Genomic DNA, 23,723 nt, shown 5'->3' with positions numbered 1-23,723 from the left:
GGGGGAGGGGGGGGGGTATGTTATGGGTGGATTTACCTTAAACTGGCCTTCATTTTTCAGTTAAGGCGCAAGGTTTTTGATGGATTTCTTCAAAGATTAAATGGGTTTGAATTTTCACCATAAGGCCTCATTTAAGGTATTTTACCACTTTAAAAGCCCCACTGTGCGAATAATCTTTTTATGTATATGTAATTGCTGTTTGAACAAACACCCCCTTATGTTGCTACCTTCCCATCATGACTGTCACTTTTTAAACACTTGTTTTACCATCAGTAAAACTTACATACTTTTTATTCATATTTGCTCTATTTATCTTTGTTCTATTTATTCAACTTTTGTTCTGTTTATTAAATGTGTATGCACCCTGCTTAATAGGTAAACATATCTATCTATAGACATTACATTTTTTTAATTATTAAATTAAAATGAATTTGAAAATAAAAGTAGTAGGCCTAGTCCCTACTAGAGTGTGTGAAACTGCCAGTATAGCACAGTACACACCCACACTGTCCTGCAAAGAAGTCACATCAGTGAAAACACCAGTGTGGGCAGACCAAGGGTGTGTAGAGCCTTTAACTGAATTCAAGTGGTCTAAAAAGGACAGAGATAAAGACCATTTGTCTAATATTCTCATACAAAGTCAAACTCACACACTCAGACTGTCAGCAGATTTATTCATGTTTACACCCATCTGCTGTAACCAGACGTCAAGTTTACATTCAAGTTTGTACTTTGCACAGTTCACAGCATAAGTTGACTACTGATGGTAACCAAAAAGTAATTAATAACGCATTTTAATTGAAACAAATCCTGTCTAATATGTAAATCACAGTAAATACTTTGACAGTGTAGTTCGCTCAGCAGTGCAAATACTATTCCAGTCTTTGGAATTTGTCACAAAATAAGCAAGGAACTTCTACCAGTTCAGCTGCACAGTTTGCCCCATCAGCCTTCCAAGAAATCAGGTCAGAGAGTTCTTCCCCTCGAACACAGATAATACACACTAACCACAAAGATCTGTTTGAATTCTTGCTCATTGTATTTAATACTGCTTGTTGGCCATTGGTTGTATATCAGAGGACTGCTGTCTGTGGTGCTGAAGACAGAGTAGTGGACAGTAGACCACTCTGCAGTTACATTTTAATATTTTAATGTCTTCTCTGTGGTTGGTATATATCATCAGCATGCTGGTAGACATATGTCTGCATGATCTCTCTTTGGGTTAAACTCGGCTTCCAATGGAAATATCTGGACACTGTTCACATTATAGTTTTTCTCAATTGCTAAAACACAATTTCTGAAACGTTGCGCCATTTTCTGAAAATATTAAACCCAAGACCTCTAACTCTTATCGCAACATGAAACTTTCGTTTTACCTGCATTCAAAATCAAACACTGCTCTCAAATCATAAACCAAGTGATCAAAATGATATACACTATCAAACAGTCAGTAAACAATACACCAAAAAATAGAAAACACTGTTCAAAACATAGTTCTCAGGGAGAAGTACATTTTTAATCTCAAAACAAATTCCATGTTTCTGTCATTGTCTTTTGATGATCGAAAACATGTTCTATCATAGCAGCTCAAAATTGATCAGAAATTACTACTCTGCTTTGCTCTTAGCATTTGTTTTTGTTCTTCCTCCTCCTTGTACACCTATTTTTACAGTAGTGTACCCTGCATCTCACAAACATGTCCTTTGTTTCTGTGATAGTGCAGTTCTTGTTCTTTGTTGATATGAACCTTCAACAACCCTGTTTGCTCTCTGAACTGGCTTATATTGGTTATGTCACATCATTTAAATTTGAGTGGCTGTGTTCAATCAACGACATGTGTTCTCTATTTGTATTTGATTGTTGCCAGTTGTGTTTACCAGTATGGATAACGTGCATTGGAGTGCAGAATGTGTTTTGAGAATGTGTTTAGAGTTTTGCTGAAAAGTCTGAAAAGTGATATCTGCAAATTGTGTTTTACCATGTGTAATGGTTTAAGGTATTGACAACAGACTGCACAATTAGCTCAATGAGTTCAGGCAACTGAGAACTTGGTTCAGCCAATGGGTTTTAGTGTTTTAGCTATTGAGAAGAACTTTAACACATGTTTTGAATAAATGAAAAGCTTACTAAGTCAAGCATTTAAACACGGTTACTGGTTGCAGTCAGGGCAAGTAATGAGCATAAATCTTCAATATCAAACCTTACAAAAATAAAAGTAATATAATATCAAATATAAAAGTAGTTTATGAAGAATAAAGTATCAGCCTGCATGACTCGGTATGTTCATTTGTTGTTGGTCGGGTGTTTATTGGGGTGAATATTAGGGCTGAAACGATAAATCAATCAATTAATTGAGGTCTATCGACAGAAAGTTAATCAGCAACTGTTTTGGTAGTCGATTTATCGTTTGAGTCATTTCTTCAAATGTTTTTTAGTCTACTATGATTGTAAATTCAAGAACCTTTTGGACCAATGATTGAGACAAACAATTCAAATTGCGATGGACATTTCTTGTTACTATTTCATGACAATTTGTAGATCAAATGATTAATTGATTTATTGAGAAAATAACCGCCAGATTAATTGCTACTGAAATTAATCACTAGTTCCAGCCTTAAACAAAACACTTGCTGTTTAACGGAGTAAAGGTGCATATTGTAGCACGCCTGATTACAGCATAAAATGAAACAGAATCAAACAGAAAGTCAAGGCACATGTATAAAGAATTACAAATTATAAGCTTTGGTTTAAACTGGTTTTAGTGCTTTGTTTAGTTGCTTAATATTTTTGAATCAGTATTTATACTAATATATGGCTATACATAACGGTAAGTATTCAGTAATACTGAAAGTGGTAATTTACCACCTGTTACCAGTTAAATGCTGATACATCTAAAACATTATTTTATACTTATGGCTGCAGATCATTTTATCCACAATTAGCTTGTATCAAATGGAACTTTTTTAAAGTTGGTTAAAAAAAAGTCAAATGAAAGCTAGGGTCCAGGAGTAACAATGCTATGTACTTGATAAAGTCTTTGATTAGACGTTGCTAAAATCTTCAGCAAAGAAAACCAAAAGCCAATAAAATTGAATACCACCGTAGGGTCAAGGAACATCACGACAACTTCTGGGTTTTAATATCCTCTTCCTTAGAGGCTCCAAGAGGGGTGTTTAAACTCCATCTTGTGCCGTGTTGCCCATTTGGCGTAGATGGCCTTCTCAGTGATGAAGCGATGACCCCCACGTTGGGTGTGCTCGTGGACACGGTACATCCTGCACTCATTGAGTCGGTTCTTCTCGTAGTAATGGTAAGGAACAACGCTGTGATTGGCTCGACTGTCAGAAGAAGTAAAGTACCAGGGTTAGCAAAGGTTAATTTACGATTGAAATAAAAATGGAGGTGGAGTATAGATCATAAAATTGGGTCATTATGTAAAACGTCTCACCTGCAGTAGTTATAATCAATCATTCCATAGACATGGATGCTGTCACACATATCTATAGCCAGAATCATTGTGAAGAATCCAGTACTGAGAAACGCCCCCGTCTTCATTCTGAGTAAGACACCAAACATCTGTTCTTAAAAGACTTATTTAAACATCTTAGGCTACATGGCTAAAATTAGCCTCAGACCATTAACTGCATATTGCATCATTACTGTTTATATTACTATACAGTATAATTCATTATAAATGACCCCAATACATAGTGGTACTTCACTGAAATGTGTAAAGTTTGCGTATATTTTGATCAATTATTTAGTTATTTCCTGTACACATGGAAGTATCTTATTTTGAAGAAAATTTGGATCGTGCAACAAGGCAGGCCTGCTTGGTTCTTTCGGGGAACTATTGTAAAGATTTACAAAGAGTATGTGTACGGCATTCACTCTCTAACTGGGACGTTTTCTGATTTTTACAAAACAAACAAAAACAAATTAAATTGATGAATCGAGAAAATAATGTGCAGATTAATCCATAGCCTAATTAAAATGATCATTAGTTGGAGTTCTATACAAAATAGGTAAACATAAGCTCCACCTCTCCTCAACCAACTACAACAGTAAAATCCTGCTTTTATATGAATGCACGAGTAACAACATTAACAGGCTGAAAATGTTCAGCTTTTCATGGCTCCAGACTAACTTTTTTTCTCTAGGAGCACAGTGGCCCCCTACTGAAAATTTTAGGGGCGCAACCAGAAATTTTATGGGCACACACCGTAAATCAACATGCTAAACAAATATTCACATTTCTACTAATTTCCACTGTATTACTAATAAATACTTTGATAATAGATGCAGAAATTACAATGTGCTGTTTCAAATTCAGTGTCACTTTTGAAGATGCAACATAGAAGGCACCATTGCTGTCATGACAGTAAACAAAATATTTAAAAAAATATACCAACTCTAGTCTACAACTACAATGAATTCACCTTAAAATTAAACATGCATTGTTTAGGCTACTACCCTTAGGGTTGGGTACCTTTCGCATCTGAACCAATTCATACAAAAATTATAACAGTACATTTTTTTGGTACTTTCCCTCTGTAATTACCAAACAATTATTTCAGTTGCAAAAATAATTCCAAACCTATTTATCCTATGTAGTTAGAACATTGTTATTTTATTAGAATATGTTACACTTAGAAATTAAACAAAAATAAAAATAAAACCCCTCCCTCTCTCCTTCCAAACCCATCCCTACAACCTATTAAATTGAATAATTATTCATTTCTTACTCACTGTAACTTTTTTAGCCTGTTGTATTTTCATCATGACCGTTTTTAATTGCTCTTTAATGTTTCATGTAAAGCTCTTTGAGTTGCCTCGTTGCTGAAAGCTGCTGTAGAAATAAAGTTGCCTTGCCTTACAGCCTCAGCCTGTCAGTCAGTCACCAGGGCACAGTTGCACACTGTTGAGCCTGCTGCTTGTCTCAGAGGAAGTGTAACGTCAACAGCACCGTGACTGTTTTTAATATCATATAGCAGCAAATGCTGTCTACGTGAAGTTTTTAAAAACTGTAACCATACTTGAAACCACTTTATCGGCATCACTCACTGTGACTTCAACAAAACAGCCGACGTAGTTTGCGCCGATCGCACCTATGCGTGTGTGTGCGAGCAAATTTACTGGTCGCACATGTGCGACTGGATGTAAAATTCAGTCGCACACTCTCAAATTTTGGTCGCAAAATGCGACCATTTGGTCGCAGTCTGGAGCCCTGCTTTTTCTACTTTTGATACATTTAAGTATACTTTTACTTAAGTAACCATTTCAATGCAGGAGTTTAACTTAGTTTTACAGTATGGTATTAGTAAGTTTACTTAAGTAAAGCATCTGAATACTTCCTCCACCATTGGCTCTTACATTAAAGCAACACTAGAGAACTTTTCCCGCTTCGGTCGCCCTACAGGTTGGAAGCGGAATTGTCCATTACATTTCATTGTCCAGTTCATTCAAACTACAGATCCACTACGCAATCTGGCAAACTTGCATAATCTAAGGTAATGGACAATTCCGCTACCAACCTGTAAGGGGACCGAAGTGGGAGAAGTTCTCTAGTGTTGCTTTAATATAATGCATGGAAAACAAACAAGTGCATCAGCCAAGGCTTTTATTAATTGGACTGGTGACGCTAAACTCATACTGTACCTGTTTTTTCCAGTTTCATTCTGAAACACACCATCACAGTACTGAATCTTCTCTCTGGTCACAGTGTAGATTCTGACGTTTGCATACTTCTTTGCTATTTTCAAAAGAGTATTGAAGGTACGTCCATGCCCGTCTTGCCGCATGTTCCTCTCAGGACCCCAGAACACATATGTGGTTCCTGCTGACTGATTGAAATAATAGTTCTCCTTTTTTACCAACAGGGGAACGCTGGTGTGAGACACAACCCGAATACTGGTGCGGTTTCCTACGTCTTTCTCATACCCCTGTGTGGGGGCATTGTTCATCCGGATCACACATCCGACTTTGTCTATCTCTTCTCCAAGACCAGCTCCGAGCATCTGACCTGAGCTGGAGACCAAGGCACACTGGCTACAGTGCATGTGCAGGAACTGAGAGAAAGAGGACAGTATAATAAAGTTGTTTTAGGTTTCATACATACAATGAGTTCATTGTTTTATAACTCAGAAGTTATGCTGCCAGAATTACATATCTAGTTACATGTCTGACTGTGAAGCATAGCCTGCTAATTGTTGTTAATCGAAAACTCCAAAAAATGTATTTGTTGTCTGATTTAAGTAACCAAGTTGAAACCAACACTTGTCTGATATATTTGCTTTTATCTTAGCCAGGCTTGTGCACAATTCAGAACTGAATTGAGAATGACTCCTAAATTCCAACTCAGTTCTTGAATTTGAATTTAATTTGAATTGATGTCAAAAACAGGATCTAGAATTACAATTCAAATTTGAATTAAAGGAAGCAGAATTGCAATTCAATAAAAATTCTAAGAAATTCATGTAGATAATTTAAGTGAAGTGTTCAACAATAAAGCTTTTCAATATATGTCAGATATGTTTGCTTTACATATTCTATAAATTATATTAGTTTGAACTACTTGTACATATTATATTAACAGGAAATGTTTCCCCCAGCAATGAATGTTAAAAGCTCTAGTCACAGAACAAATAATTAAGTTTGATTTATTGTAATTGTAATTTTGTGGAACATGATGGAACATGACTCCATTTCCCAGAATGCTTCACTTTAACCAAGTTTTTAAAATGGTTGGAGGTGGACATTTGTTTGAAAGCTTCTTTTCTACACAATTTGATGGTCAACACTGGACTTTTCAGTAGTCCCTTCCAACTTCAGATTACAAACATTGACATGGAAAATAATAGCAGGCCTAAAAGGTCATCTATACTAGTTCATTTTGAAGAACCAATTCCAACAAGGACACCTGGAAACCACAGAGCCATATGCAAGCACTGCAGTACTCCAGTCTGAGGCTTCATCAAGGCTACTTCAAATTTCAAAAGGCATCTACACGTAAGTTAACAGACAGACGGTCTTTTATTTTGTGTAATTTTGTATTTGTGGAATTAATAGAAATGTGTTCTCTTAAAGAGTGATTTACATTGAGGAACTTTTTTCCTACAAGAAGAAACTCTTGATGGACTGTGAAACCAGCGGTTACACAATCCAGCCAAACCAGATCATGATCAAGATCATGGTAATCCTTCTGAAACAGCAAGTTCCAGTTCTAAGTGGTCACCAACTAATAGACGACAAGTTGCTCTGACTGACAGTGTTGTTAAATATATTGCAAAACCTCCCTCTCTATACTGTTGAAAATAAGGATTTCATTAATATTTTGCATTTGGCCCAACCCTCATTCACAATGCCCTCCCGAAGAGCTCTCAGCCAGGACCTTATCCCTCAGCGCTCAGCTACTGTAAAATCACATCTGATTAATCTGATGGAAAAAACTGATCTTATTTGCCTGACAGTAGATCTTTGGTCAAACCGATCAATGAGTCTTTTTTTGGAATGACTGGCCATTTCATTATAGATTTCATGTTGCAGAGTGGAATGCTGAGCTGTCAGCGTTTTAAAGGGAGGCATACAGCTGAAAACATTGAGAGGGGTCTGGCTGCAGACCTCCAGTGTCAGGCTGCTTCCGTTGCAGGCTCCACTCTCAGGCTGCCTCCAGTGTCAGGACCGGAAATAACAAACTTTTTAACAATGAGTTTTGCATTGGAATAAATGATAACTCCATTTTCAACGACTTTGTGTTATTTGATTACTTTGAAATGAAAATAAAATTGGAACAAAACTAATTAAACAACATTGAGGGGGTAATTTATTTCAAGAATTTGATCATTATCTATATTTGGGGAAAAAATGTATGCAGGGTTGAGAAGTGACTAGTTACGTGTAATGAAATTATGTTATTGAATTACTAAATTAATGTAATTGTGTTTAGTTGTATTACTGAGGTAAAATGTGTGATTCAATTAGTTACTAATCAGATTAAAAGGAAATTGCTTTGCATTGATAAAGTAATCCAAATAAAGTAATTCAAACCACATTTATAATGGGTAACTTTAGGAAGATTTCCAAAGTAACCTTCCTAACACTGAATGTATGTGAGATTCAACACATTCTTTCTGTTGTGTGACTGTGTGGAATTTCTTTGAATTGCCATGAATTTAATTCCACTTCCTGTCATTACAATTCCAATTCAACTTCCTGTGGGGCGGAGTCAATTCCAATTCATGAATTGAATGGGGGCCAATTCTGAAATTCTGAACTTTGCACAAGCCGGATCTCAGCAGCAAATCACTAGAACCATCAATGTGACAACTCTCCTCAGTGGTTCTAGCAACAACACAACAGGTGGATTATACTTTTATGGGGTTATACAGGTGGTGGTGTGCTATGTATGTGTTTTTAAATACAAAATAAATACAAATAAATTACTTATTTATTAATAAGTAATTAACTGCAATATGCCTAACATCCCCCAGTTCCAACTTTTCAGTTGGGAGCATGTGTTTGACTTTTCTTTGCCTTAGGTGTAAATTGAATTCAAAATCAATTATAAATGTATTAATTAATCGAGAAATCAATTGGCAGATTCATCCATATTTAAAGTAACCGTTATTTTTTAACCTTACCCTAATATCATATATGGAACTAAAAGATACTTTTATTATAAAGGATCCAAAATCATTTTCATGGTCACCATTAAGTAATGAGCTATGACGCTGTGTTTTGTGTAACCTCAGCTCTGCCTCTAACCTGCTGCATTCTGCCGGGGGCGATCCTCATGTAGCCCCTGAGCCCGTTGCTTTGCCTGGCAGGCGATCGAAGGTTCCGTAAGATCAAATGTCCAAACCAAAAGAGCAGGAGAAGGCTCAGGCTCAGCAGGCAGAGCCAGCAGTGTTTTTTCTGTATTGGTCGGGGGGGGAGTAAAAGACGGCGGTTAAAGGGTGTTCGATGGGTGTTCGTCCGGACATTTACAGGAAGCCCATCTAATATATGATTAACATTACTCGCATTACATGAAATGACCGGCTCGTACCTTATATTTCATATCAAGACCCTTGGGAAAGCCCTTCTCCAGGGAGCCCGACTGCACTCATTTTTCCAGCCGTTTAACTTGAGGCAGAAGCGGCGAGAGAGACAATCCCAGCCATCGAGGAGTCCTGATCAAAGGGATCATATTTACAGATTTTAATGGCTGCTCTCGGTCAATTCTCAAATCCGGTGTCCTTTTCTTTTCGATGTAACTTAGTTTCCATTGCCTGGCGAACAGTTCTACTGTTATTTCAATATTCTAGTCAAATATAGCATATTTGAATTAACTGTTCTAAAAACTGTTGAGTCGTCTACTGTACTGCTATCTCACCCGTTTTGTTAGAACACGACGATTTCGAGGCCCTGCCTCATAAACGCACTCATTCCTCTATTCAGAACAAGGCTTCCGATCCGACTTTTTCACAACAAAAGTGTGTTCTAAACACAACACATAAACACTCAGGCAGGAAAATGCAAATATACATTATTATGATATAGATGCACATTCATGCAAAAACCTGGCTTTAAATCATAGCGTACAGGGATTTGAAAACTACAGAAGAGATGTCAACGCACTTCCTATAAGCTATATAGGCTAATATTCGCTTTTTTATTTTGAAAAGTAGATGCCAAAACCGGAAACATTGTCGTGAGTTTAACACACCTGTGGCAACTAATACCATCTTTAGGTGCCACTCGTAAATGTACTTTTCCACATTTCAAAGACAATACTGTAACGTTACTAAAAATCCAGCTGTATATAAAAACCGTTATTTACGAAACTTTACTAAGGCTGGGCTCGAGCGTCTTTGCTTGCTTGCTTATAATAACATTATTATAACAAAGGCGAATCTCTGTACCAGACAAAGATTATTAATTCTAGTATTAGTATAAGTATAAGTATTAGTATTCGTGTTCGTATTAGTATTAGTAGTATTAGTATCAGTATTAGTGTTAGATAAATACTGGCCAAAATGTTATTTTATATCCTAGGAGGAGCAAAAGTACCAAGAAAAAAACCTGCTTTAATTGTTAGGTTCTTAAGCATGTTTTTATATAATATATTATATGTCTTTCATGGAATTTTTAATGACACTTTTACAAATATATGCACAACTGGAAACTTTCTGACAACAGAACGGTGCTCTTTGATTTACGACCTGATTGGACTGTAAAAGGACTTGCTCCCTCCCACCTTCCATCCGATTGGTTAAGAGTCAAAGCACTCCTCGCTCCATTGGCTGGTGGTTGCGTCAATATATCTACGTTCCTAAAGCATCGCCCCTGAGCAAAAAGATATTGTGCGGCTTTACTGACTGTGACAGGAATGTCCTTCCCTGGCGCCTTAGATGCTTACGGTATGTACCTATGTGAGGGATTATGTTATTAGTTGTGCCGTTAGTTAGTTGTACACATAGCCACTGAAGCCTATAAGGTGTCATTTCAAATCCCTACAGCCAGTGTCTGGTTGACCGGATGATGCTGTGGTCTGAAGTGACAGATGAGACTGAGCTAGGCTAGCTAACATTAGCATGCTCGCCTCTGAGGGCTGTCAATGAGGGCTGCTGGTGCTGATTCTGGCCTGTCATTAACCACATTTTTAAGAGCGACTGAGCTCAGACTTAATGTGTGTTTTACGTAAAATTTTAAAAGAATTGGTGGCAGGGTTGATTCCTGGTCTCAGGTGCCTGGACATGCTAACTGCCTAGCTTGCTATTCACCTTCAGTCTAGCTAGTCGCTTTCAGCTAGCAGCCCATCTATTATCAATAATTGTCCTGTCTGACTGGAAAAGTATTGTTTTGTATTGTATATCATTCGATGTTTTATTGTCAGTTTTGCTCCAAAGAGAGAGATAAAGTCAGCCAGTCTCTCTTGTTGAAGCCGCACCGGGTGGTGTTTGCCATGTAACGTTACAGTATGTGTGGGGCGGGCTGGTCAACTGGCTGCATACCAGACAGTGTAGATAGGTGAATAGTTGGCAGAATGTCAAGTTGCTTTGCTGCTTAACAGTGAATGCGAGCTTGCCTAAACCCTGGACCTTTGCAAGTTGATTCTGTGTCCGTTTATAGAGAGTTTTGCCCTGGAGCCAACAGCACTGTTGCAATGATAACTGTCTATTGATGCCATGTGTTTATCTTTACAAGGCCTGTGCATTGTAATGTAGTTTTAAAGGAGGAGACTGCAAAACTCATGTCTTATCTATTATAGGGTAATACATCTACAATCAGACATTGGACCAGTGTGCAGTACAAGCTCAGGAGTGGATGTCGACAGATCGTTCCTCAGCATGCCCTGAGCTGGCTGATCTCAGACCAGAGACGAGACCTTGTTTAGGGTAAATGTGAAGGAGCTTCGGAGAGTTGTGGCCTGAAGGCATTTCAATTTCTGAGATGTCATTCAAACGAGCAGAAGGGATGTCCATCGCTCAGGCTTTGGCCATGACTGTAGCTGAGATACCGGTGTTTCTCTATTCCACATTTGGGCAGGTAAAGTACTTTCCCTATACTCTACAAATAAGTTTTGTATCTCTAAACACAAGCACTATCTACTGTCCTTGTTCAATAAAAAAACAAGTAATGATAGCTAAATGTATGTTTAGTAGATCCCTTTATGTTGACAGCTTACATTTGCCTCTCCTCCTTTTCAGTCCATATTTTCTCAGCTAAAGCTTACTCCAAACTTGAAGAAGGTGCTTTTTGCCACAGCACTGGGCAGTGTAGCTCTGGCTCTCACCGCTCATCAGCTGAAAAGGCGGGGGAGAAAAAGGAAGCAGGTAACACAAGGGAAGGAGGGCCAGAAGACAGTGGGAATACCTGCGGCGCTGATAAGGACAGGAAGACCCTCATCATTAAAGAGAGGTGTGCATGCCTTAATGCCTTTTTGAGGAAAAAGTCCCAATGGAAATTTTGAAATGATAATTTTTCTTTGTAGTTACTGGTGTATCAACATCAACTGAGAAATATGTACAAGAGAATGTTTGTTTTTCTCTCCACAGGCCCGTTTACTGGCCGACAGATGATTAGTCCCAGTGCTCGGAGCAATGACACCATGAGTGGAATTTCTTCCCTGGCCCCCAGTAAACACTCAAGTTCCTCACACAGCCTGGCATCTGTTAGTTTTACAATTTACAACAAATTCTATGTCATTTTGCCTATCATTTTCTTTAATTTTCTAAATGTGTGTGTGTGTGTGGTGTGTTTTTCTGGCATAGACGCGGGTCCCAAACTCTCCAAATCAATCTGCCAATCCATCCACCCCCTGGGAAGCGGAGCCTGTGGTGGAAGAGTCAGGAGCAATAGAGGATGCTAATGCAGAGAATCTCTATATGATGGGTAGGTATTTACTGTTACCCCTGGTTTTATAAAAATGTAGTACACAAACTGTATGTCAGATCTGGTGACATAATTTGCTGTGTTACCTGAGATTTTGCGTCAGGGACAGAGGGATAAGCTGTACTTTTGCCTCTTAGTATTTGTTTGTTACTTGTAGTCAGAAACAAACTCATCTGTTTTGATGAAAAACAAATGCTGCATTGGCAGAATGAGGAGGGAAAATATTTACATGTGCATATGGTTTGAATGATTTATAATGTTTGCATCTTGAATATTATACAGTACAGGCCAAAAGTTTGGACACACCTTCTCATTCAATGCGTTTCCTTTTTATTTTCATGACTATTTACATTGTAAATTCTCACTGAAGGCATCAAAACTATGAATGAACACATATGGAATTATGTACTTAACAAAAAAGTGTGAAATAACTGAAAACATGTCTTATATTTTAGATTCTTCAAAGTAGCCACTCTTTGCTTTTCTATTAATAAGGGAAAAAATTCCACTAATTAACCCTGACAAAGCACACCTGTGAAGTGAAAACCATTTCAGGTGACTACCTCATGAAGCTCATTGAGAGAACACCAAGGGTTTACAGAGTTATCAAAAAAAGCAAAGGGTGGCTACTTTGAAGAATCTAAAATATAAGACATGTTTTCAGTTATTTCACACTTTTTTGTTAAGTACATAATTCCATATGTGTTCATTCATAGTTTTGATGCCTTCAGTGAGAATCTACAATGTAAATAGTCATGAAAATAAAGAAACACATAGAATGAGAAGGTGTGTCCAAACATTTGGCCTGTACTGTATAAAAGTTATTTTTCTGTGTTTTTTTTTTTTTTTTTTTATCATGTTGTGGTAGCCATAAATAAACTACTGCATTTCCCACATTGTGTGAAGGCAGCATTCATTTTCTGCTGTTGGTACTGTAATGTAAAACAAGTGGTGATAATCTAGATTATAATCAGGGAAATGTTGAACCCTTGGTCCCAGTGTGCTGTTGTTTGGTATTTGGATTACCCTGCATGAACTATTTGAATTATCTGTTGCCCGTTTTTAGAACTGTACAGTCTCAGGCCACTTAAACCTGCATTTAGCAATATTTTTTGATAAAGTAGGAATTGCCCCAGTGCTGAAACCAGTGAGAAATAACAACAGGCTCTGCACCTTGATGTTACTTGTTGTGACTTTGAGCTCAAAGTTTAGATTTTCTAGCTCACAAATCAACAATTTGGTTAAGTGTTATCGCTCTTTTCCTGCTAGGAATGGAGCTGTTTGAGGAAGCTCTACGAAAGTGGGAACAGGCGCTGAATATTCGGCCTCACACAGACTCGACCTCCAGCAACAACAGCCTTGCTCTGCAAGGGGCAGCGTGTGGAGACTTTTCTATGGTAACCATCAAACAATAATTACCAATACAGACTTGGATTAATTTCCAGTTTGAGTACAGTATTGTATTTTATGGTGCAGTTGGGATTTCACCTATTGTACTTGTGATGTTGTTGGTGACACAGCACGAATGCAGCACAATTGAAAGAAATTAAATTGAACATGGACTAAAGCTCTTTATTTTATACGAAAAAGTAACTTTCGGACCTGTTTTATGCTACTTCCCTCTTCATTATAGGTTGAAACCCGTAATAAAGGTTTTGCTGAGAAGTTGGAGACACTACTGCACAGGGCATACCACCTACAAGAGGACTTTGGCAGCAGTATTCCAACAGACAGCGTGCTGGCAGACTTTGGTAAGAAACATGTTGATCTTATACTGTATATGACCTTAAAATCAAGGTGAACACATTTGGATTACAGACTCACGTTTGAAGAACATTAAGAGAGCTGCGCTGCCAAAAAAAGAACCTTTAAGGTTCATTATTGATGTATGATTCATACAGTCTGGTGTGTATCGGTAGTAATACGGTTTTCAGATTTTCATAGTGGGGCACACCTTTTTATATTTCTGTTAAGTATATCTGTGTTTTGATTCTTGCCCTGTCAGTCAGAGTTTGTGGTGTTCCTTTGGCAGAGAGTGAAGGGACTCTTATCTTACCTCAAGTGGAGAGTTTCTACAGACTGCAAGATGATGATGCGACAACTGTTACCTCTGACCAATCCTTCTTCTCGGCTGCAGAGGTTAGTTCCTTTCCTCTAAAGACTGAAAGAAAACAAGAATATATTATGGCAGTCACTGATTTCCCAGGGCCCCTTAGTGTTTGAATCAAGTACAGATACTCGTACAGTTCACATCTGCTGTGGACTATACACTGAGGTTTGTGTGTTTTGTCTGTGCAGCTGTTTGATGCCATGTCTTTAGAAGATGTCTACCAGCCACTAAAACCAGCCGCTCTCTATGAAGAAGCCTTGTCTCTGGTCCGGGAGGGCAAAGTGTCCTATAGGTCTCTGAGGTAACTGCGAAGTATAACATCTGCATGTAAATACTTAACGCTGCACTTATTAAAACTTTTACACTTACGGTGGATTAAATTAGTAATTATAATGTCAAAGGAGTCGCTCGTAGTGACGAACCTGGAGAGAAATATCCCCCGACTCTGCAGTTACCCTCAGCTCTACGGAGCGTTTTAGTGTCATTCAGCTCAATGTGTTGGTTTTATGACCCAAACGTTTTGCTACTGTTTTTACCCTCACTGCTCTCATCAGTGTCATTTCTAGACATGGAAGGCATCTGTGATAGTAGTGAAGCATTTAGCAGCTAAAGAGCCAGATGTTTCTCTCTGGAGTCGGTGAAAACCAAAACGTAGCTAAAAGGAGAGTGAACATTGGACTTAGTACATTCATCAAGTGGCCAGAAATAAGACTCCACATGAATGTTAATGTTGCTCTGTGTCTGCTGGATGTGTGAATAGATAATTGTTTGCTTACACGTTTGCCATATCAACTTCATAAGACGAAAATATGTCAATGTTTCATGGATCTTCATATCTCTCTTTCTTTCTTTCTCTTTCTTTTACCAGAACTGAATTACTTGAATGTTTTGGTGACCAGGACTTCCTTGCCAAACTTGAATGTGTGAGACAAGCATTCCAGGTCTGTTTTCAGTTCCTAAGACCCCTAAGATTGTTTTCTCTTTTTCTAATTTTTTGGAATCCTCATCTCTGATCTCACAGTGCATGTAGTAGAAGCCTCAAGGCACACTCAAAAACACCTTTGTTTGTAATACAGTGGGGGAAATAAGTATTTGACCCCTTGCTGATTTTGCAGGTTTGCCCACTTACAAAGAATGCAAAAATCTACAATTTTAATCATATGTACATTCTAACAGGGAAAGACAGAATCCCAAAGAAAATTCCAGAAAATCACATCATAGGAATTTATTAAAATTGATAACCATCTGATGAGGAAAAACAAGTATTTGACCCCCTGGACAAAACAGCATGTAAATATTTTGTAGAAAAGCCATTATTGGCCAACACAGATGTCAAACGGTTTTTATAGTTGGTGACAAGGTTTGTGCACATTTCGGCAGGGATGTTGGCCCACCTCCCCCTGCAGACAGCCTCCAAATCATTCAGGTTCCGAGGTTGTCGCCTGGCAACTCAATTTTAAGCTCCCTCCAAAGATTTTCAATCGATTCAGGTCTGGAGACTGGCTAGGCCACTCCAGAACCTTGATGTGCTTCTTCTTCAGCCACTCTTTTGTTGCTTTGGCGGTGTGCTTAGGGTCGTCGTCGTGCTGAAACACCCATCCTCGACCCATCTTCAGCTCTCTCACTGAGGGAAGGAGATGTCGGTCCAGAATTCCACGATACATGGCCCCGTCCCATCCTCCCCTCAATACGATGGAGTTGTCCCGTCCCCTTGGCTGAAAAGCACCCCAAAGCATGATGTTGCCACCACCATGCTTGACGGTGGGGATGGTGTTCTTTGGGTTGTACTCGGTGTTCTTTGCCCTCCAAACACGACGAGTTGAGTTGAGGCCAAAAAGTTCTATTTTGGTCTCATCTGACCACATCACCTTCTTCCAGGCCTCTTCTGAGTCATCCAGGTGGTGAATGGCGAACTTCATGCGGGCCTGTACATGTTTCTTCTTGAGCAGGGGGACCTTGCGTGCGCTGCAGGATTTCAATCCATGACGGGCGTAGTGTGTTACCAACCGTTTCTTTTGTAACTGTGGTCCCAGCTGCCTTCAGTTGATTCATCAGTTCCCCCCTTGTGGTTTTGGGATGATTCCTCACCGTTCGCATGATCAGGGACACCCCACGAGGCAAGATCTTGTGTGGAGGCCCAGACCGAGGGAGGTTGGCGGTGGTGTGGTGCTTCTTCCATTTCCTGATAACTGCACCGACAGTTGATCTTTTCTCTCAAAGTTGCTTTCCGATTCTCTTGTAGCCCATCCCAGCCTTGTGCAGATCAACAATCTTGTCCCTGATTTCCGTAGAAAGCTCTTTGGTCTTGCCCATGGTGGTGATGTTGGATTTTGGTTGTTTGGGTGTTGACAGGTGTCTTTTATACAGGTAACGAGGTGAGGCAGGTGTATTTGATGTAGATAATTGGTTCGGATTGGGGCTGTGTCTTAAAGGGCTGTGTCTTAAAGAAAGACTAACTGGCTTGTAGGAGCCAGAATACTTGCTGTTTGTCCAGGGGGTCAAATACTTGTTTTTCCTCATCAGATGGTTTTCAATTTTAATAAATTCATATGATGTGATTTTCTGGAATTTTCTTTGGGATTCTGTCTTTCCCTGTTAGAATGTACATATGATTAAAATTGTAGATTTTTGCATTCTTTGTAAGTGGGCAAACCTGCAAAATCAGCAAGGGGTCAAATACTTATTTCCCCCACTGTATGCTGCCTGTGTGCCGGTGTAGTCATAGCACCCACAGGCAGGTTGAGTCAGGTTTCTTTATTTAAGCAACATCAATACAGATGCTAGGAGGTCAAATATAAAGACGGCAGTTGCAATCAGGAGAGATGGCTTACACAGTGTTCCATACACTTAGAAAAATGAATGATACTTTTGTATCTACAATGTTTGATTTTTAGCTTTGTTCTTCTCAGACAAACTTCTGCTCTTGCATAGCAGTTGAATCCAGTGGTTTATATGGCATACATGGACAATTGCACAGCTGGAGTGTGTTTTTAGTGGATGTGTTGCTTGTACGGTATATTTTTTTGGGTCCAGGAGAGTTATTGTAGTTTGCATTTATCAATCCCTCCCTTCACTTGTAGGTAATAGTAACTGTGGAGCTGAATGGGTTTTTGAACCACATAATTAAAGAACTTCCCACAGAAAATAGACTGATAATGTTTTTTTTGTTTTTTTTTAAGCTCCTGTTGCTAGATGAAACTCACCGCACATTTTTCATGGAGACCGGGAAGCAAATGATTGTAGGGTTGATGGTGAAGGCAAACAAGGTAAAAACACTACTCATTTGGCTCCTCACTTATTAACTTGTCATATTTCAATAAACAAGAAAAGCTTCTGTGGACATATTTGCACAGCTGTAACTAATACGCTCCTGTGTTATTTGTTGCTTTAATGCAGAGTCCCAAAGCCTTCCTGGAGAGCTATGAGGACATGTTGCTTTACACTAAGAGAGAGGAAACGTGGCCCGTCACTAAGATGGAGCTGGAGGGCCGAGGCGTGAGTAACCCTGCCATTCATCTCATGTGTCACGTCACGTTTTCACTTTTTCTTTGCTGTTCTACTTGCATGCAGTATGCATTGGTTGGTTTATTCATGAGAACAGGGATACTTGGTCACAGGGGATATCACGTTCATGTACACTGGCTAACCTGAATTAAACTTTGACTGAAGTACAGCCAACAGTCTGGTCTGTACTTTACTCCGTGTAAAGCTCATTTTAGAGTCATACTGTTGGTGGTTGTGTAACTGGCAAACAATCCGTCCTAATTTGAGTGGCACATTTGGTTACAGTCAGATGCAATATTCCTCACATAGGAAATAAAAATAATATGCATTAGATATCATATGAAAATAAGTTGTGTGTGTCCTTAAGGCCTTATGGATGTGTCCAATGCATTTTCTTCCTAATAATAAAACATTTGCAGAACCGATCTTTGTAAGTAATTGAAACAAACATTATTTACATAATGTTTGCTTGCCAGTGGTCTTTATTTTATTTGTCAGTTTTCTTTTACAGGGAACGTACAGATAAACATTAAGTAAGAAGAAGCAATGCAGCAGATGTAATGCATATAGGACATCTAACTAAAGCTTAGCCATCATCCCTTTTTCAGTTCAGGTTAAAACAGCTAAACAAATCAGTGGATAAAACCAGATAAAAACAACAGGATAGATGAAACATGCATATATTAATGTGTGCATTTATTTTACGTGATAAATAACTGTATAGATAGATAGATAGATAGATAGATAGATAGATAGATATAGAGAACGTTTTAGAGAAAATGCTATCACTGTCATACTTAACACAATGCATTGTGGGGGTTCTCATGTCCTGATCTCTGTAGGTGGTGTGTATGAACTTTTTCGACATTGTGTTGGACTTCATCCTGATGGACGCATTTGAAGACCTGGAGAACCCTCCCTCCTCTGTTGTAGCTGTGTTGAGGAACCGCTGGCTCTCTGACAGCTTTAAAGAGACGGTTAATTTACACACACACACACACACACACACACACGCACCAATTCCTTGATTATTACGCCACCGATAGGTTAGTGACTCTAATAACGGAGTTGTGTTTTTCTGTCAGGCTCTGGCAACTGCTTGCTGGTCTGTCCTAAAAGCGAAAAGGCGTCTTCTTATGGTGAGTTTGAGTTAATTTAAAAATTGAGAACCTTTTTATTGCATCCTTGTTTCTTTTACATTTTGATAGCTGCGTTTCTCTTAATCCTCTCCATAGGTTCCTGATGGTTTTATCTCCCACTTCTATGCCATATCAGAACATGTGAGCCCAGTTTTAGCTTTTGGGTTTTTGGGCCCTAGACAGCACCTAAGTGAAGTTTGCACTATTTTCAAGGTAAGAGCATACACAACTAAGAAGCGGTGATTTTGACACAATTTTAGACATTGAGTGATCTGCACACTTGTATGGGTCAATCTAAAAAAATGCTGGTTCCTACATTTCCCATAATGCAACTAACTAGCAGATTTTGTTATGGTGCGTTCCATTTGTAGTCGGAACAGTGTTTCCCACAGATTAGGAAGCAACTTGTGGCGGTGCTTCTAATATCCTTCACTGGTCTCCGTCCAGAGCAACGGGATCCGTCGGTCCAGTTTATATACGGTCTATGACGATAACCTTAAACATAACCATTGCCGCGGTGCCTGGAAGGTGACTTTTGGGGGCTTAAAAAAAAAAACAACACTGTGTGTGTGTGAGACACACAAGTGACGAGAGACGGAGGAGAGCAGGGAAAGGAAATGCAGAGGAACGTATTTTAAATAGCGTTTAAAAAAAAAAAAAAAATATCAAAACGCAATGTGCGGCGGCCGGTGTTGATAGTGAAGCGCACCGCTACACAATAGTCTATGTGTGGGAAACACTGCGGAACTAGGATTTTCGGAGGCCAAAGTCGGAAACACACCCCCTGGTCTTTGGATATCCGAGCTCGGAACTCGGGCAACCACCGAGTACCCCAAGCTAAAAATCCAGAATGGCTGATCCAACAGTTGTGAAAGCTGTAGTAACATACAGTTATAAGCACTGTGCTATTTGTGTCTCACTAAATCTGTCAATCTGTCCATATTCTATCTGTGGACAATGTTGTTACGCTGTTTGTACGCACAAAGACAGCGTAATGCGTTGTTATCAACTGGTATTGCTAAAAATGGCTAACCTGCCTAGAGCTAATGAAAACAATGAAAATCCGACTTGTAAATGGAACCCATTCAACTCGTGTTTCCGAGTTCCTGGGGTAAATGGGACGCACTATTAGACTCCATGCACCCAGTTAGGAGCAGATCCTTCCTTTTTATAAATTTGTAGTCCCCAAACCCACTACAAGCAGCTCCTCCAGAGCTACAGAACAACAGTTTTCACAAGTAAACCTAGTCTTCATGTGTAAAATCAGTGGAGTGCCTCTTTAAAGTTAAAGTTGGAATCAGAATGTTACATAATGTAACACTTTCATTTCTCTCCTTTCCTCTGCAGCAACAAATCGTGCAGTACCTGAAGGATATGTTTGATCATGACAAGGTGCGCTTCACCTCTGCTCAGTGCTTGGCTGAGGACATCCTGAGCCTTTCCCACCGCCGGAGTGAGATTTTACTGGGGTATCTGGGAATCAATAACCTGGAGCTTAATGGTGCCCCGTCCAGAGCCACAGAGGGCCCTTCCGGGCCAATCTAAGACAACTGGGCTCACTAAGGGCTTCACTGGGCTTTTACAGGCCGATTGCACTGGGCTGACCAGTAAGAAATGGCAGGCACTCGCAGCTCAACACTCATTATGTAACTACATTAAGATTGGATAGAATCATGCTCCTGTGATACACTGAGAACCAGCATCATTCACTGATTTGTGTCCATCAAACACAACTTACTGTGAGAGGATATATTTTCACCAGATTTACAGTATCAATGGTACTGAGGGAGACCAGTTGGATAATATGATTCCATCTCTCGTTTGTCATCAGCTGCTGTGTTGCGTATCAAGAATGCCTACTGTAGTCATGTAATCTCAGACGTGTGAGGACTTGTCTTTTGCCTTGTTTGGTGACATGGATACTTTCTAAAAACACACCTAAATGAAGCGCTCCCAACACATGAAGACTGGGCCTTTTACTCTATTAATTCACATCGATCGAGTCTCTTTGGAGAACCAGTGGTTGCATTGTGACCTTCCATTCATCTGACTTCTGGGATATCATAGTCTTCAATATTATGTGAAAAGAAATGTTGCGAGAGACTGTCGCCAAATGTGCGTTTGTATCTTTTATATTAAAGGGGGAAGGATATTTGTTGAAACCGTGATCATTTCTGACAGGCTTAGCCAGCTAAGACTTAAAGGAGGTAATGGATTTGTCTCCTCATTGATTGTTCTTGAATCCTCTTAAATCTGAAGTATTTATTCCCATTTGGTTTAATTAAGCAGGCTAAGGTGTCCCATATCCAAGAGACATGCAAGAAGACATTGTGTCAAATTAGTGAAGGGTATTAACACGTTACTTATATAGAAGTTGAATTATCCCAAAATCTATATTTTGACCACAGCTGTGTTCTTAGTCAAAGTGGACATAGTGGGGCATGCAGCTGAGATGCAAATAGTTACGTTTTGTGCAGTTTAACTTTCTCTAAGTTGCAGTGATCCCTCAGATTTGATCTGGCAATGGATAACATGAATATTACCAGTTGTAAGTGCCATAGAACTTTTGGGAAGGGGCGGAATACTGGTTATTTGATTGGATGAACCATCTGTCTATCACCTATGTTGGTGATAGACGGGCCAAATCAACCAATCAGACCCACGAAGCGTATGAAAATACAACCACAAGCCCGCCCCTGCTGCTGCAGGCAAAGCATAGCTCATAAGCTCAGCATGCAAGCAACATGTCGGTAAAGGATATTTGCCATTTGTGTAACGAGAATTTAGGAATAAAAGACACCATTTCAGGTTCCCGGACCATATTCCAAAAGAAGGATCCAAGAGAAAAAAAGCATTAGCGAGCGGCTAACAGAATTAGGGCTACCGCTGGCTGATAATACTGGTTAGCTGATTGGATAAACCATCGGTCTATCACCACCTAACCCACCTCAAAACCAACGCTAATTGGCCCGGTCGTTTGGCTAACGGCTCCAAATTTTCTCTGCCTCAAGATGCCAGACTGATCTGCGAGTGGAAAACTGGAGCTCGCGAGATCAGGACGGTCTCACGAGGCTACCATAGAGGCACAAAATGAAACTTCCTGCTACCAATAACACAATACCAGCTGTGACAGCATCTGTCTGAATACCATCACACAGATGAGTATAGCCAGAAAGCAAATGTCTAAAACAGTTTAACACATAAGTGCTCTCAGGGAGTAAAATAACACACACGTGTGTGTGTGTGTGTGTGTATGTGTATATCTATCTATCTATCTAGAAATCAATATCAGGATATCTGTTACGTTGTGACTAACGAGCTCAATGTTTTTTTCCCCTTCAAATACTTAAAATTAATGTATTTGTTAATTGGGTGAGCAACTTGAATTGCTTCCAAATATGTGGGCCTAAATTCTAAAACTTGCTAAGCTTTAATTCAATGAATAATAAAAAATTATAATAAAATAGTGACCTTTTTTAAGGAATGTAAAATTTGGAACAATAGTACTACCTGAATATGGAGGTTCTTCTAATCTTAAAGGTTACAGGATGTAAATAAGTATGAAATGGGTAATGAATGAGTAACAGATCTGCTGTTTTCACTCAACATTTTGACTTGCCGTGCACAAGTGTCCCTTAACCAGACCAGTGTGTTCACAAATTGCACACAGTCATCTAACATTTTCAGAGCCTTTGTCAAGAACACAGTCTCAGTGTTCTGGATTAGAAACACGCGTGGATATTTCCCATCACCTCTAAATCAAACCGTGCCATCTACTAGTCTTAGTAAGGATAGATGTTGTTTTTCATGAAGACTTGTGTTGAAAAACCAGGCATTGTACAGTCAGTCTGTAACCTACATAAGTGCACTGATGATGATAACCCCTGATTTTCTCTTTGTTTTCCCAATATTGTGAATTTGTTGGAGCATAGAGACACGGAAGGGGCACTACAATGCCAAGTTATTATTAGTTTGAGTTTTTTTCTGCTGATCCAAACATGGATAACCCCACAACTATGAAAGCAGATGTATTATGTAGACAGTAGTTTGTTTAAGAAACTGTCAAATACTAAATTATCTTAATGAAATGTGATTAAAAGATGATTTATTATCAACGGTGGCAGCAGATCACAGTTTGTATGCTAATAGTTGCCTGGTTGAACGAGAAAAGGGAAGACATTTCTGTCAAATCATTTTTCGGTTTCGTAGATCTTTCGATAGTTTTGTCATACAAATTAGCAAGTCTTTGTAATTCATAATCGTTTAAGAGTGTGTTTTGTGGTCTTGATAATCCAAATCCTGCTCTTGTTGCAACACGTCACTGAAATTCAGAGCTCAGAAATGTTACGTGTTGCAATACAATACCATTGTGTTTTTCCAGCACTGTAGGGTGTTTTCTGTTTCTGTCTAGCATTTACTTCCAAATGTAAATGGAGCTTTTACAGAAAATGATTTAGTTCTTTTTTTTGCAAACATGCAGTTTTGTGTTTTTAAGCATTTTGCACTTTATCAGAAAATCAGAAAGATACAGGAATGTCCAACAACCCTTTTTAAATAATCAGTTTTAGAGTTTAACTGTACAAACATATTAAATT

At 39.0% G+C, this 23,723-nt stretch overlaps 2 protein-coding genes across 4 annotated transcripts; one reads left to right on the top strand and one right to left on the bottom strand.

Annotated features, from left to right (window-relative positions):
• Positions 1-657: 657 nt before the first annotated feature.
• Positions 658-9,427, bottom strand: st6galnac4 (ST6 (alpha-N-acetyl-neuraminyl-2,3-beta-galactosyl-1,3)-N-acetylgalactosaminide alpha-2,6-sialyltransferase 4). 2 transcript variants are annotated; one of them, XM_028601005.1, is made up of 6 exons: positions 9,374-9,427; positions 9,047-9,170; positions 8,764-8,913; positions 5,659-6,068; positions 3,449-3,556; positions 658-3,338 (listed from the first exon to the last, which is right to left on the bottom strand). In XM_028601005.1, exons 2-6 carry the CDS (start codon positions 9,056-9,058, stop codon positions 3,152-3,154), a joined length of 867 nt encoding a protein of 288 aa, XP_028456806.1. In that variant the 5' UTR covers positions 9,059-9,170; positions 9,374-9,427; the 3' UTR covers positions 658-3,151. The 2 variants fall into 2 exon arrangements, with proteins under 2 accessions (XP_028456806.1, XP_028456805.1); XM_028601004.1 differs by having other exon boundaries at positions 9,047-9,416.
• Positions 9,428-10,236: 809 nt separating this feature from the next.
• On the top strand, positions 10,237-21,290 carry miga2 (mitoguardin 2). Of its 2 annotated transcripts, none has more exons than XM_028601620.1 (16): positions 10,237-10,400; positions 11,252-11,529; positions 11,691-11,901; positions 12,039-12,154; positions 12,255-12,375; positions 13,645-13,772; positions 14,009-14,126; positions 14,381-14,514; positions 14,674-14,786; positions 15,354-15,426; positions 17,665-17,751; positions 17,882-17,980; positions 18,832-18,966; positions 19,075-19,128; positions 19,225-19,341; positions 20,476-21,290. In XM_028601620.1, exons 2-16 carry the CDS (start codon positions 11,434-11,436, stop codon positions 20,671-20,673), a joined length of 1,800 nt encoding a protein of 599 aa, XP_028457421.1. In that variant the 5' UTR covers positions 10,237-10,400; positions 11,252-11,433; the 3' UTR covers positions 20,674-21,290. The 2 variants fall into 2 exon arrangements, with proteins under 2 accessions (XP_028457421.1, XP_028457422.1); XM_028601621.1 differs by having other exon boundaries at positions 10,238-10,400; positions 14,408-14,514.
• Positions 21,291-23,723: the final 2,433 nt, after the last annotated feature.

Source organism: Perca flavescens, chromosome 16, assembly GCF_004354835.1.
Source record: "Perca flavescens isolate YP-PL-M2 chromosome 16, PFLA_1.0, whole genome shotgun sequence".
NCBI lineage: Eukaryota > Metazoa > Chordata > Actinopteri > Perciformes > Percidae > Perca > Perca flavescens.
This window is presented reverse-complemented; position numbering and strand designations above follow the sequence as displayed.